Source organism: Balaenoptera ricei, chromosome 6 (genome assembly GCF_028023285.1).
Source record: "Balaenoptera ricei isolate mBalRic1 chromosome 6, mBalRic1.hap2, whole genome shotgun sequence".
Taxonomy (NCBI): Eukaryota; Metazoa; Chordata; class Mammalia; order Artiodactyla; family Balaenopteridae; genus Balaenoptera; species Balaenoptera ricei.
Window position 1 is genome coordinate 117872024 of NC_082644.1, and position 14984 is coordinate 117887007.

Consider the following 14984-nt stretch of genomic DNA (forward strand, 5'->3'; position numbering starts at 1 on the left):
TCCAAAATATGATAATTCCAAGTTTAGTATTTCCATCTTCTCTTGAACATTTCTAGCTGTTGATTTCCATTGTTTTGGTTCATAGTCACGCACAAGTCTTTGAACACGTTTGTTTGGTAGTATACTGTTCTTTTCTGTTTGTGCTCTTGGATCATGGTGGGTCCGATTCAGTCAGTAGGTTTGTTAGCTGATTGCACTGAGCAGCATTTCTCTGCAGGGTTGTCATATGGCCCGGTGTGTAAGTACTGTGAATCCTAATTTTGTGTGTTTGGGGATTTAGGACATCCAAGAGATTTATAGCATTATCACAAGTAAATAGAACAATAATTACACTCAGTCTGCTTCACGCATGATTTAATTTACCGTCATGTCGTAACTAAGTTTAGGGTGGAAAAAATGTTCTAAAATTGGGTGAATTGCTGCTTTTCTTTTTATTTGTAGTTTCTTTTTTGCTTATCTTTAAGAAAGCATGAAAGATTTTCATTGCCCTCGTGACTCGCCTGAGCTGCGGCCATTTTTCCACCTAAGTCTGCTGTGTCCACCCAGGGATTTCTCAGCCCCAGCATCTCACTCACACATTCCTTTTCTCGTTGGAGAGTCAGCAGATGAGGGGAGCAGTGTCCCTGCGTACCTGTTTGGTAGAACATCTCAGGGGAACAGGGGTGTGTCTCTTCAGAGAGGCGCACATTTACAGCTGCTTCTCTCTTCAGTAGGAAAATAAAGAGGTTCTGTTTCATTGAAAATAACTGCCTTTTTTCTTCTCTCTGAATCTAATAATGTTTGTTTGGGAAGGTTCCTGTATTATTCCACGAGAGTATCCTGAGGTGACTGTAAGATTATTAAAATGTTTGATAATTTTTTTCTATGAGGCATGGGCTTATTTTTGTCTTTCCTCTTCCGAGTTAATCTTTCGATGGAAAATTATTAATTCTCCCTAAATGAGAGTTCTGAAAAATAAAACCAGGGCCTACAATTGCTATTCCTATGCATACTAGTCAAAGTAGCTCTGCACTGTGGACAGATACATTGATGGAAAGAATTGCTCCCAGGAGCCAAGAATAGAGCTTTGCGTTAAACAGGTGATTTTTTTCCATCACATATTAACACTAAGTAATTATTGAAATAACAGTTCCCTGCTTACTGTGTTCAGGGGTAACAAAAGATGGTGAGAAGTCTTTCTACACACACTGGATGCACTTTTCATACCATAGCAGAAGTGCAGGTCGGGAACGGAACCGTGGTATGTTTGACTCTCTTGTGTGCTGACATCATGAGCGCTGGGCTCCCAGGGCTGGTTACTGTGAGAAGCTGAGATCTCTTCTTTGAGCCAGATCGTATACATCCCATAGATCCTGTTGCACATTTTCTCAGGCTTGGAAAACAGAATCAGGAATTCCCCACGTGGTCCGGAATGGCGGTGGGTGTTGGGGAGGAGGTGCAGAAGGCTGAGTCTCCAGATAAGAAAGGGATCTGCTTCTGAATATTCATAATTTTTTCCTTAGGATTGCAGGAAGAAAATTCATTTTAAGGTCACTGCTTTGACTTTTATGCTAAAGACCCAAATTTCATTTAAAGAATTTATTCTTCAATCCGAAAAATGTCAAATGACTTTGATTAGGGTCCCAGACATCTATATTCTACCCCAAAATTGATATTATTTTTTGCACAGAAGGTTGGCTCAAGGATGAATGTGATTTACACCCAGTCATGCCTTTCTCTTGGGCATATGCTTTGTGTTTTTCAGTTCTTCAGTGCCATACTCTGCAGCCAAAACACCTCACCCGATGTTGACCCCAGCGGCTGCTAACCAAGCTAAGCAGGTAAATTGCTGATTGTGGCTTTGCTGACGTGACGTGCAGTGACTGTCTTTGTAACTGAAGACAATACTGTACTAAGCCCTCTTGTTGTTTAAATGAACTATAAGTCTGACAAAGACCTGTGATCCTTTCCCCACAATTTATGCCAGTCTTGACCTAGTAGGTCAGTTAGGACCTGATACTGTCTTTGTAGGCCATGTGACATTCTGCACCTGGTAATCTTGGGTCATAATTCTATATTTATATGGGGTATCTGTATGGAGTTGAAATTTACTTTCATTTAACATTGTCTTAGTTAACCCATACAACAACCATATAGACAAGACAGGTGTTCAGCTATGTTTCACTAATGAGGAAGCTAGGGCTCAAGTGACTAATGCAGGCTTCCACGGTTTTTATTAAGCGATGGAACCAGAGCTGGAACCCAAGTCTTCCAGCTTCTCCCTGTCCACTGCTTCGTTCATTGTCCCTTTCAGTGTCAGCGTCCAGGGGGTAGGTTCTCTTGCTTTGTCTTGCAATCCCTGTTTTTCAGACCTTGCATCTTCAGTGATGTTTGTTATGTCTACTTTCAGGCTTTTGCCTGATAAACATTGTCTCTTACAAAAATAGGTTATACTGTAAACAGTTAAACAATCCAGAAGAAAATAATAGGAGATGGCTGAAAGGTAGATCAAGCTCTCTCTGAAACTTTCCCTAAGAAAACCTGGTTTCTCTGCTACTCATCTCTGTCTCTAGAAATAATTGTAGACTGTGTTTGAGATTGAACATCAGAACTTGCCTATTGTGAGTTCTCAGACGTGGCTCTCTACTCCTTAGCTTGCCGTGACTTAACATGACACTTAAGCAGTTAGCATTTGGTCTTTCTTCTGGAGTTTTCCATGTTCACCTTGGAGGACACATGGTAAGGCACAAATCCTCTTGCCTTACCAAGAGGAAAGGAACATTGACTGGAGATGGATAAGTTGAACAGTTTTGCTTTCTAACCTTATTATAAGTTTTATTGAGAGCCAGGACCTATTTCATTCATTAACTTCTTCCTTCATTTGTGTATCAAATATCCCAGTGCCTTTTACATGCCAAGTGTTGTGTTAGGCACTGAGGAAATAGCCACAAGCTAAACAGGCATGACTCTGTTTTCTTGGTGCTTGTGCAATATTCCCATCTCTGACACGATCTTACATGTGGTAAGCATTTAAAAATACTGACTTAAATTGAAACGGAAAAAACAAAATTAAACTAAATAAAAGTGTTTGTGCTTGCTTATTTTAAATTATGTTATCATTTTACATGTTCCTTTATTCCAAAGGCTCGTTTGTGGTTTCACATAAATGTCTTGCTCCTGTTACAGGGATCTCTGATAAACTCCTTAAAGCCGTCTGGGCCCACACCAGCGTCCAGTCAATTGTCATCTGGTGATAAAGCTTCAGGTAAGTTTGCACTTTTGTTTTAGTGAAAATAAAGGTGAAAGATACGCTCCACAGTAGAGTTTATTGTTGTAGATCACAAAGGCAGCTTGATGTGAAATCAAGTACAGTAAAGACATATTTGAAAGGCCTCAGTTGATGTAGAATATCCAGGAAATTAGTGAGCCCTTCAGCAGCTCTGTAGACTTCTGAAATATGAGAGCAGTAGGAGAAAGCCTGCCTTTAAATGTTTTTCCTAAAAAGGAGCACCTGCCTTGCTGGATAATCAGAGTTTAGAGAGGAGTGGATCAGAACATTGAACTCTATTTCTTCTACTACAAAGGAAAGAAAAACTCTCTGGGTTTACAAGGACAATTCAAAAGCTGGTAAAACACAGCAAGTAAAATGGATCTGTTACAATATAAGATCTCAGAGTAGATATAATTCAGTGTTAAAAGACTGTGGCTTCGCATGCTTCCAGCGCTCACTCAGGCGTCATTACTCTTGACCGAAATTAGTTTTTAGTCACCGTAACGTGCTCTCACCAGGCAGCCACGCCGCCCTAGCCCACTTGACCTAGAAGTGTGCTGACACGTCGTGCCTACTTTAATGTGGGCTCTTCCGCAGCTGCCCCTCTTGTTGACTCTGCGTTGGAGTCCACTTCATTTGACATGTGTTACTTTCTGCTACAGTCCAGAAAATGCTAGATTGTGCTGCCCGCAGTCCAGCGTTCTCACCATGCTCTGGACTCTAGCTTTTATTCTGATTCATGCTCTCCAGTGGGTCTTCGAGCTAATAAATTCTGCTCGAGATGCTGAACTTCACACTTTAGCAGCCTGCTTTCCGTAATCTCTACACAATCATACCATCATCCCAACTTCTCTGTAGTCAAATCTTTCTCACTGCATATTGGGTTTATCTTCAGAAGTATTCCTTGCAATCAGAAGAAAACCATTATTGTGTAAGCCCAAGTTGTATTCTAGATTTCGGATTAATGGAGGAGCACAGTTTTTATCATATGAGCCTTCCATGAGAAGGAGGTATATAGCGCTTCTTAACTAGCAGCTAAAACTTTATGCTAGAAGGGAAATTACAGTGGAATTTGTCAAAGACTTTTGAATCATTTAGGATTCAAATTAAGAAATTTGTTTCCATTTCTAGCTAATACTTTAGAAAAATTTTTTGAAAGATTATGTATCTTAACCCCTTTCAAGGATTTTATTGGAGTGTTTTTTGTCACTCCTGAAGTTAAGAATCAGGGACATCTAAGGGGCTTTGTTTTGTGCATGTCTAGGCAGTTAGCATGACTTGCAAAGAAATTTCTAAGATTCATCATTTAGTGATGATTGTGAAATATTCTCTGTCCTTGCTATGTGTTTCCTTCTGTCCTCACTTTCTGGAAACAGACTTTTTTTGAGTAGGAAAATTTCCCTGAAAAGTACTATTTAAGAGTTTGCAAAAACTTTCTTTTAAAAAAAAAATGCATTTCTGAAACCTCTATAGAATAATTCCCTTATTACTTAATAATGGAAATACCTTCATTGTTTTTCTGATTATAAAACTATTACAAGTCCACAAAAAGTCTATGGTGTAGAGCTATATAATGTAGAAAACAAAAGCTGCCCTATAAGTTACCTGTTCCAGAGATAACAGCCCTCAACGATTTGATGTGTATCTCTTGGGGTTTGATGTGTATCATTTTTTTAAACAAAAATAGTCATATCCTGTATATATTGATATGTAATCTGTTTCCCTGCCCCCCCAAAGTAAATATCGTGTTCATCTTTCCAGATCTGATACAACTCTACCTCACTCATTTTAATGGTAGCCTAAGACTTCACTGTACAGTTGTACCCTGTTAAGTTTTAATAGTACTCTGCAGATAGTTTAGATTGTTTTTAACTTTTCAAGATTATAAGTCAGGCTGCCTTGGACATCCTTGTATACATCACATTGTATTATAGTGGTTTGTTAGATAATTTTACAAATATTTATCCCATACTTACTTAAAGGGAGGTGCTTTTTCTTATTGTTTGGTTTGGTTTGATTTGGATTGGTTTTTTTAAAAATTATTTATTTATTTATTTATTTATTTATTTTTGGCAGTGTTGGGTCTTCATTTCTGTGTGAGGGCATTCTCTAGTTGCGGCAAGTGGGGGCGCCACTCTTCATCGCGGTGCGCGGGCCTCTCACTATCACGGCCTCTCTTGGTGCGGAGCACAGGCTCCAGATGCGCAGGCTCAGTAATTGTGGCTCACGGGCCTAGTCGCTCCGCGGCATGTGGGATCTTCCCAGACCAGGGCTCCAACCTGTGTCCCCTGCATTGGCAGGCAGATTCTCAACCACTGCGCCACCAGGGAAGCCCTGATTTGGGCTTTTTAAATGTAATTCCCCCATTCCCCTCCTCCTTTTAAAAGTAGAGCGATAGGGCTTCCCTGGTGGCACAGTGGTTGAGAATCTGCCTGCTAATGCAGGGGACATGGGTTCGAGCCCTGGTCTGGGAGGATCCCACATGCCGCGGAGCGGCTAGGCCCGTGAGCCACAAATACTGAGCCTGCGCGTCTGGAGCCTGTGCTCCGCAACAAGAGAGGCCACGATGGTGAGAGGCCCACGCACCGCGATGAAGAGTGGCCCCCGCTTGCCGCAACTAGAGGAAGCCCTCGCACAGAAATGAAGACCCAACGCAGCCAAAAAAATAAATTAATTAATTAATAATAATTAAAGGTACTAATAATTTAAAAAAAAAAAAAAAGTAGAGCGATAGGGGAAAGATTGTAGGTAATACCCCAGACTATTAATAAGCAGTTACAGTATATTGAATGTGGGAAGGATGATGGATTGCACTTTTAACTCTCTATACTTCTCTATATTACAGCAATCATATGTTACCTCTGTAATTAAAAAAAAGAACTATTTAATACAAAAAGTCTATGGAAAATACAGAAATGTGGAGAGGAAGCAAATAGCCATGAAGTCACTACTCAGAGATATTTAGTTAACCTATTTCTCTTTGGAATTTTGTTTTTCCTTTGGTATATATTACTTTTCGGTAATTGCAAAAGCTACTTTTAAAGCCTTAAATTTGAACTGCACTCCAGTTATTTTGACCTCTTTCCTGGAAAGGGGCAAGTGTGGCATGTCCTGGTTTGGAATTGGCAGTGACTGAGCCAGAGGGCAAGTTCAGAGACCTTGAGGCAGCACGACTTAGGCAGCACTGCGGCCACCGACTTGTCATAGAAAGTGCGTGGCCTGGGGCTGCGCTCTACACGGCACCACGCATTCGCTGCCACGGAGAATTAAACTAAAATGGTGATTCTAACTGGTTTTTTGTAACGTTCTCATTTTTTTCCATAATTTCAGGACCAGTGGCAACCAAGATAGAGACAGCTGTGACATCTACCCCATCTGTTGTTGGGCAGTTCAGCAAGTCTTTCGCATTTTCTCCATCAGGGTCAGTAGTGAACTAAATTTTGTGACATCACCAGCAACCTTACAGATAGCTGTCCCAAATCCTACAATCAGTAGGTATACTTATATGAAGCCAGAGTTCTTATCACTGCAGTGATGCGTTTGATAATAGTGACAGTAGCTTAGTGTCCTAATGTAAATCTCCCCTTTTTGATTCAAGTTTATACATGTGTTATTACATACTTGCTTCTTTGTTTTGTTTTTTAGGATAAGCTTCATTTTCTTTGGATAGTGAGTCTGTGGTTGATCAGGTTTATCACACTGAGGTGTTTTCATTCTGACACCATCTGGGGGCTGGGTGACAAGTGTGGATTGGCTTTCCTGCCCTGAGAGGTCACGTTATATGCGACTTCTGAGAGATCAAGACAGTAGCCATTTGAAAGTTTGGGTTTTATATAGATGTGGGGAAATACATTTCTGTTTCATTTTTTAAAAAGTAATGATGGCTATACTTGACAAGTTGAGTCATCTTTAAAAACAAAAGGGTCTTCTAACCCTCATTCCAAAGGGAGCTTTTATTAACCTTGGAAGGAGAGTGCCTTTTCTCTGTGCTGCAAGCACTCATCTTGAAACCTGTGAGAGTCGCCAAAGTGTCCTTCCCCTTCAGGGGTGGAGTTAGGCTCTGTGTGGCTGAGATAAAAACCCACCAAAGACTGTTTTTACTATGAAGAGTTGCATGTTCAGTTCCATTAGAAAAGCCTCTTAAGCTCTTTCAGTTTATGCTTTTGTAATAACTGGAATCATATTGACCACAATCTCTTTTTCCTGACGTGAATTTGTTTCTTGAGCATCCTTCAACCTAACCCCTTAAGAGAAAGGAGGTGGTTAGAATAGAATTTGAGGGGAGGAAATTATATATATTTTATTGTCAATCGTTATGTTTTCTACTTCCCAAAGGTAGTTTGGAGCAAATTTTAAAGAGTAGGTCAGTGCCAGGAGTTACTGCATCTTTTTTTTTTTTCTTAATAAATTTATTTATTTTATTTATTTAATTTTGTCTGCGTTGGGTCTTCATTGCTGCGTGCGGGCTTTCTCTAGTTGCGGCGAGCGGGGGCTACTCTTTGTTGCGGTGCGCGGGCTTCTCATTGCGGTGGCTTCTCTTGTTGCGGAGCATGGGCTCTAGGTGTGCAGTCTTCAGTAATTGTGGCACACGGGTTCAGTAGTTGTGGCTCGCGGCTCTAGAGCGCAGGCTCAGTAGTTGTGGCGCACGGGCTTAGTTGCTCCGCGGCATGTGGGATCTTCCCGGACCAGGGCTCGAACCCGAGTCCCCTGAATTGGCAGGCAGATTCTTAACCACTGCGCCACCAGGGAAGCCCTGGAGTTACTGCATCTTTTAATCTTTACTTCTGTGAACTGATAGTCTTCTTGCCATTTTTAAAATAACCTGAAAAGGTTTGGGTCATTGGGTCAATGGCTTACCTCTATTAGATAAAATTTCTTCACCAAGTTTGAGACAAAGAAAGAGAATTGTTTTCTTTTTTGATGTGATGAGATGTTTAACACATCTTCTTAGGTGGTCTTGGTCCATTTGACGAAGCCAATGATGGGTTAAAAAGAAAACCCAAAGTCCAGTCCTTACCATTACTTACCATATTTGGTATGCTTGGTCCCTTATATTTTAAAGCTGTATAGTTTTAAATTTGCTATTTGAACTTTTCTCACAGTGAATAGTCTGTTCTGGCTCAGCTTGTGCTGAGTTTTCTTCTTTGGCCATGGTGTCTTCATTCACGGTGTAAAGAAAATGTACAGAAAGAGAGGAGGTGACGAAAAGAGCCAGAAAAGTTTTTGAGGGCAGTTTCCTGGTGGTCTAGTGGTTAGGATTCGGCGCTTTCACTGCCCACGGCCCGGCTTCAGTCCCTGGTTGGGGAACTGAGATCCCGCAAGCCGCGAGGTGCGGCCAAAATTTTAAAAAAAGAAAAGAAAAGTTTTTGAACCAAATTTCCGAGCCCAGAACTAAGCATTCTGTCAGAACGGCAGAGACAGTGGCTCCTGTTCCACGCTGTCCGTCGTCTCCCTGTGGCGTGCACTGTCCTGACGCGCTCTTTGGTCTTGGGCTGGGTCATAGAGGTCCTCCAGCCTGTCTCGTCTTCCTCACTCAATGAGCCGTCTGCTCTGGCCACTCTCCCCACAGAAACATTCCCAGTGCGTTTCTCCTACTCCTTTGCTTTCCTTGGAATAGATCCCCACCCCAGCCTCCACCATGGGAAGCCCAGCCATTCCTCCAAGGTCTTCTCACCTGCTTCTCCCTTCTTACCTCACCCACAAATTGCCTCTCCCCGCTTAGAGAGCTTGTGATGGCTCTGCTGCTTCAGAGATAACGTGCTTTTACTTTGTTGACGTTTATCTTCTAGATTATAAGTCCCTTGAGAGCAGTTTGTGTGAATGAATTATAAAATGTACTATTAAAAGGGCAATGTTGTGCCTTGGGTTTGTTCATTTTTAGCTTCTTTTCTTTCCCTCCCTAGGACTGGCTTTAATTTTGGGATAATCACACCAACACCGTCTTCTAATTTCACTGCCACACAAGGTACAGTCTCTGCATGGCGTAGCATTACTTTTGTGTTTCCCCCTAAACAAGTGCAGGTTTTGGGGGGCAGATGTGTTGACATTTTGCTTGCTGCTGCATCTTGCCTAAAGTATCTGCAATTAACCTGGTGTTGATATTATGCATTAAAAATAAGCTAGATTTACGAAACTGTGGGGAAGGACTTCTACTCTTCATAATTAAGTACAAGGAAAGGATTTGCTTCTAGAAAAGCAAGGCTGTGCTTTAAATGTGAGTGTTTACGTGTGAATTAAAATTTTTCTCCATCTTTTTCCTATGTCATTTAAAATTGTATCAATTTATAGGATGAGATAGCCTTAGTACTATAGAAGTCAAAGACTGAACTCATCTTTTTTCCTTGATAACCTATCAGAAAACACACTGGTCTCATGCATGTTGTTACAGATCTACCAACCAGCATGCTTTTAATGTTTAAAAGAATTTGAAGACCTATAAGGAAACCAAATATACTTCTTAAGTGCCTTCCAGTTCTCAGTTTAAGTAATTAAGTTTACTTTTATTTTAAAAAGAAAGCTTTTATTATAAAAGTGATTGTTATATTTTATTATAAAAGTGATGTGTTCTAGAATCACACATTGTACCCTTAACCATTGCCATTCGGTTATATTTCCTTCTGGGGTTTTTGCTTCCACTCTATTTCATTTAACACAATCTCTTGTGAGTTTTCCAATATTATTGAAAATCTTGTGTAAATGTCATTTTTGATGGCTACGTAATTTCTATCTTGTGGATATGCCATAATTTATTTAACTATTCACCTTTTGGACATTTAGGCTCTTTCCAGGTTTTCCCTATGATAAATAAGACAATGACCATCTTTCATCTCTTCATTCAACACATTTTTATGAGTGCTTTCTATGTGCCAACCCAAGTGGTAGAAGTTTTTTTTAGTAAAAAAGGGCTCTCCTAAAACCTCCTAGAGGGAGATTAGGGAGTTGAAAGCATAGCAGACTTCCTAAACCTGAGCTGTGTGTGGCACTTAAAGCGTTGTTGATCTCATTCCTTTCTCTCTGGAATAGTGATTCTTAAACTGTTCTGCCCACTTAGATGTGGCTGAATACCCTTGAGGCCCACCCTCTCCGCAGTCTCACTTTCTAGAAGAAAAACAACTCAATGATATAAAAAGACTGGAGAGGAACAGAATAATTGTCAAAAATCCTAAATGAAATAAATTAGTAATAAAACACAATAGTAATTCCATAAACATTTTCATTAATACAAGAATAGACAACAATCCAAAATCATAAACAACTCAGTACAACACCAGTGATACAAAGAGGGGTTTCTGGAAATTACCTGTAAATAGTAGGGGCTTTGCAGTGTTCTCAGGAGTTTGTGATAGACAGACTTTTTAAAACAGCATGGAGTTAGAAACCTCATCCAGCACTTTCGATAGACCAATTTCAGTTTGTAAGTATCAAATTAGTCTTTATTGATCAGTTTTTTGACCAGGCCTTGTGAGTGCTTTACCTGTATTTCATTTAATCTTCGTAACAACTCTGTGAGGTGCGTACTGTTATTATCTCTCTCTTCCAAATGGAGAAATTGAAGCCCAGAGAAGTCAATTAACTTTTCCAGAGTTGCACAGCCAGCAAGTGGCAGAGCCCCCAGCCTCAGAGCCCACCCATGTCCTTGACCATCTGGCCACACTGCCGCCATGAAAGCACTTAGTGAGGAGAGCACTAGGAAGTAGCCCTTAATTATAGGTAAAAATGATTGCCTGTGGATTGACACTTTATCTGTCCATAAAACCAAAGGAGGAATTCCCTGGTGGTCCAGTGGTTAGGACTCTGTGCTCTCACTGTCAAGGGCCTGGATTCAATCCTTGGTTGGGGAACTAAGATCCCACAAGCCGCACGGTGCGGCCAAAAAAAAAAAAACACCACCAAAGGATCAATTCCTGGTCTCTCAGGAGGTCCATAGGCTAGTACTGTTGCCAGGAATGTTATTGCGACGTGCACACAGGGAAAATGTGGGAAGATGCCTTTTCTTTCTCTTTTGGACCACTAGGTTAATTCCATGTACTCTAGAGAGAAGTGTATTTGTTATGATTTAATGGTCATAAAGAGAACGTTCGTTCATCTCACCTCAGTGAGATGACTCAGAGCTAACGTTCCTGCGGAGAAGCATTTGTTCTGTCTGCTGCTGTCCGAACAAGCTGTCCCTGACAGTGTCAAGGGAGGAGAGAGGCTTTGGCTTAGAAAAGTCAGTGATATTGTGATAGGTCATATTTTGTGAAATCCAGTCCATTTCTTAATTTCTGTTTCTTGCTAGGGGCAACACCCCCCGGCAAAGAGTCAAACCAGCTGGACACATTCTCCTTTGGCGGGACAGGCAAACCTTTTTACGAGGCCGTTCCTGAAAGCTCACCTCCCTCGGGAATGACGACGTCAACTAGCACGGGAGCTGCTGGTCCCTCTCCGGGGGAGTCTGCTCTGTCCGGCGGCAGGCCCGTGGCACCTTCTGGAATTGCTCTTTCCACCCCCTCTGGCAAGCTGGAAGCTCCACCGTCCAAGTTGGGAGAGCTTCTGTTTCCAAGTTCTCTGGCTGGAGAGACTCTAGGAAGTTTTTCAGGACTGCGGGTTGGCCAAGCAGATGATTCTACAAAGGCAGCCAGTAAGGCTTCATCCCCAGGCGGGACTGGTGCTAGTGCACAGCCCACCAAGACTTCGGCCGTCCCCTCCGGGTTTAGTTTCACCGGCCCCGTGGTGCTGGGGAAGCCCGCGGAGCCTCCCGTGACCTCCTCTGCGGCCACCACCGCGGTGACCCCGGCGGCGGTGGCCGGCCCCAGCCCCGGCCCCAGCCCCGGCAGTTCCTCGACTGGCGTCTTTGGCAGCCTGCCGCTCACCAGTGCGGGACCCTCCAGCGTAATCAGTTTTGGGGGGCTATCTCTAAGCGGTAGCAAGACCAGTTTTCCGTTCGGAGGCCAGCAGACAAGTAGTACAGCGCCGTCCTCTGCCGTTGCCGCTGCCACACCCCTTCCTACGTCCCTCCCCGCCTTGTCGTTCGGCAGCGTCCTGAGTTCAGCGTCTGCTCCCGCCCTGCCCGCGTCCCCCGGCAAAAGCCCAGAGGCAGCCACGTCATCGGCTGTGCCCGAGAAGCCAGGTGGCAGCGAGGCCTCGGTGTCAGCAGCCTCCCTCCTAGGGCAGCAGCCGTCCACCCAGCTTCCCCAGGCTCCTCCTCAAACGTCTGACTCTGTGAAGAAGGAGCCCGCTCTCGCCCAGCCTGCGGTCAGCAGCCCTGGTACGGCGGCGCCCAGTGCCACCGTCCTAGCGCCGTCCGCGGAGGCCACTCCGACAGCCACCGGGGCCCCGGACGCCAAGACCGAACCACCGTCCCCGGCCCCCGCCCCGGCCGCGCCTGGGCAGATCGCCGTCGCAGCACCTGCCGGCCCAGGTGCCGGCCCCGTGGCCCCAGAAACATCCAGGCCTCCCGCCACCTCCAGCGCTGTTTCCGGTGATGCTCCAGGCCCAGCCACGGAGCCCGCAGTGTTTGGGGCAGTCACTTCGGGCTCGCCTGTCTTTACTCAGCCGCCGGCCGCCAGCTCTAGCTCGGCTTTCAGCCAGCTCACCAGCCACACAGCCACCTCCCCCTCGGCGACCCCCATGTTTGGGCAGGTGGCCGCCAGCACCGCCCCGAGCCTGTTCGGGCAGCAGGCGGGCGGCATCACCAGCACAGCGGCTGCCGCGCCGCAGGTCAGCGGCTCGGGGTTCGGCAGCCCAGCGTTTGGCACCTCCGCCCCGGCAGTCTTTGGACAGACAACCTTCGGGCAGGCCCCGGCCTTCGGGCAGCCGACCAGCAGCCCCGCGAGCGGCTTTTCCTTCAGTCAGCCTGGCTTCAGCTCCGTGCCGGCTTTTGGTCAGTCCGCGTCCCCCACCCCCGCGTCCACCAGCGGGAATGTCTTCGGTGCATCTTCAAGCGCCAGTAGCTCCAGCTCCTTCTCATTTGGACAGTCTTCTGCCAACGCTGGAGGGGGGCTCTTTGGCCAAAGCAGCCCTCCTGCTTTTGGCCAGAGTCCTGGCTTTGGGCAGGGAGGCTCTGTGTTCGGTGGTGCCTCAGCCACCACCACGACGGCACCATCCTCTGGGTTTAGCTTTTGTCAAGCTTCAGGTAAGAATTTATAGAAGACTGTTACTTTGTTGTCCTCTGTATTATTTGAAACATTTGCAGCAAATCTGCAGTACTTTGGTGATTAAGAGAAAGGAAGGGAAAACAGAAGAGGCTCTGGAAAGTCCGGAAGGGAGCCTGGCCACTGGCAGTCTCGGGCATTTCTTTGGTCTAATCACTGCAGCTCCAGTTTTGCTTCTCAGCAAGTTCTCCACTCTCCTAGCCACCGGAGTGCCAGTTTCATGGGGGGAGGAAAACAGGTGTAAAGTCATGGCAAGTAACGAATGACTCATAAGTATGAAATTTTACTCTTGCAAGGTGCTTTAGAGGTCATTATGTCCCAACCTGTCAAGCCTCGAGGTGACTGATGTAATGGCATTTAGTGCCAGTAGTGGAGCCGGGACTAGACTCCGGAGCTCCTCATCCTAGTCCGCTGCCCTGCCAGTATTTCGTATTTTCTCTGGCACCACCTTGCTTTCTAGAAGGGCAAATAGTGACATTTGAGACGTTGGATTTTTTTTTCTATTTTCGGTGTAATTTTTTAAAGAAAACAATTCTTTAAATTTTACTATTTTTGAAAGTAAAATGTAATCGTCACTATTGCATGTCCAATCTTAGCAGCTGCTTTTGCTCCTAAAACCAGTAGACAGGACAACTCGAATATCTTTTTCTAATTTTCCTTTCTCCATGGTTATCTTATGAAAGGCATTTCTTCAGCCATCAGGCTCAGGGGATGGGGGGCGGAATCAAAGATCAATGATTTCTTGGTGGACAGGATTACAAGTAACTGCACGTTCATTCCTTTGGTGAAAATTTATTTGAAACTGGTTCATAATTTATTAGAAAGGAAGTCATTTTCTTCCTGCCTTCAACAAATGTTTGTGAAGCTCCCACTATGTTCCGCTACAAGAACACAGTGGTGCAAGACAGTTTTGGGATCCACCTGATGCCCTGTGAAGAGGCTGGTTGGCCTGTTTGAGTGACGGGAGATGTGATAAGTTGGTCTAGAGAACGGGCAGGGAAGAGGCCTTGTGGGTCTTAAAAGAGAGTAGGATAGTTAACACTATCGCTAGTGCATCTTTTTGTTCTGCAGTCAGAACTTGAGAATCCTCGTTCACAAGTATAATCAAAACTATTTCAGTACAACTGAGAACCTCTGAAAAACCCTTCTTTCCTACAGGAGCTAGGTGGAGAGATAACCTGAGCAGCCTCTCCAGCTCTGGTTGAGGAACTGAGACTTGCCTGAGCTCCCCTGCCTAGACCAGTAGCAGAAATGAGCATGGAACTCTTGTCCTCCAACTCCTCGTCTAGGGCTCTTTTGTTATAAAATATGGTTCTGCATGATTTTCCCAGGCCCTGTTAACTCAGCACCTCAACCATGTTATGCCACCTAGAAGAAAAATAAACTACCCTGAAAGAATCTGGTATTTGAGATTAGAGGTAACTAGGGAGTAGGAATATTCATGATTTTAAGTCAGCCATTGGAAGCACTTCTTGGCCGCTATAAGTCTAGGGGAGCTACTCTGAGAGTCCTCGCCCACCTGGGGTTTGGTAGGAGACAAGGATTCAGTCCTTGGGACTTTGGGACTTTTTTTACTATTATAAAATTCTAGCAGTGAAAAA

General features: G+C 44.2%; 1 protein-coding gene across 3 annotated transcripts in view; it reads left to right on the forward strand.

Annotated features, from left to right (window-relative positions):
* The window catches only part of NUP214 (nucleoporin 214), a 100369-nt gene that overhangs the window by 58219 nt on the left and 27166 nt on the right, over window positions 1-14984 (forward strand). For all 3 annotated transcript variants that reach the window (XM_059925854.1, XM_059925852.1, XM_059925853.1), the window contains exons 25-29: window positions 1745-1820; window positions 3166-3244; window positions 6581-6671; window positions 9154-9215; window positions 11529-13364. In XM_059925854.1, coding sequence (XP_059781837.1) covers window positions 1745-1820; window positions 3166-3244; window positions 6581-6671; window positions 9154-9215; window positions 11529-13364 — 2144 coding nt within the window. The remainder of the gene's footprint in view (window positions 1-1744; window positions 1821-3165; window positions 3245-6580; window positions 6672-9153; window positions 9216-11528; window positions 13365-14984) is intronic.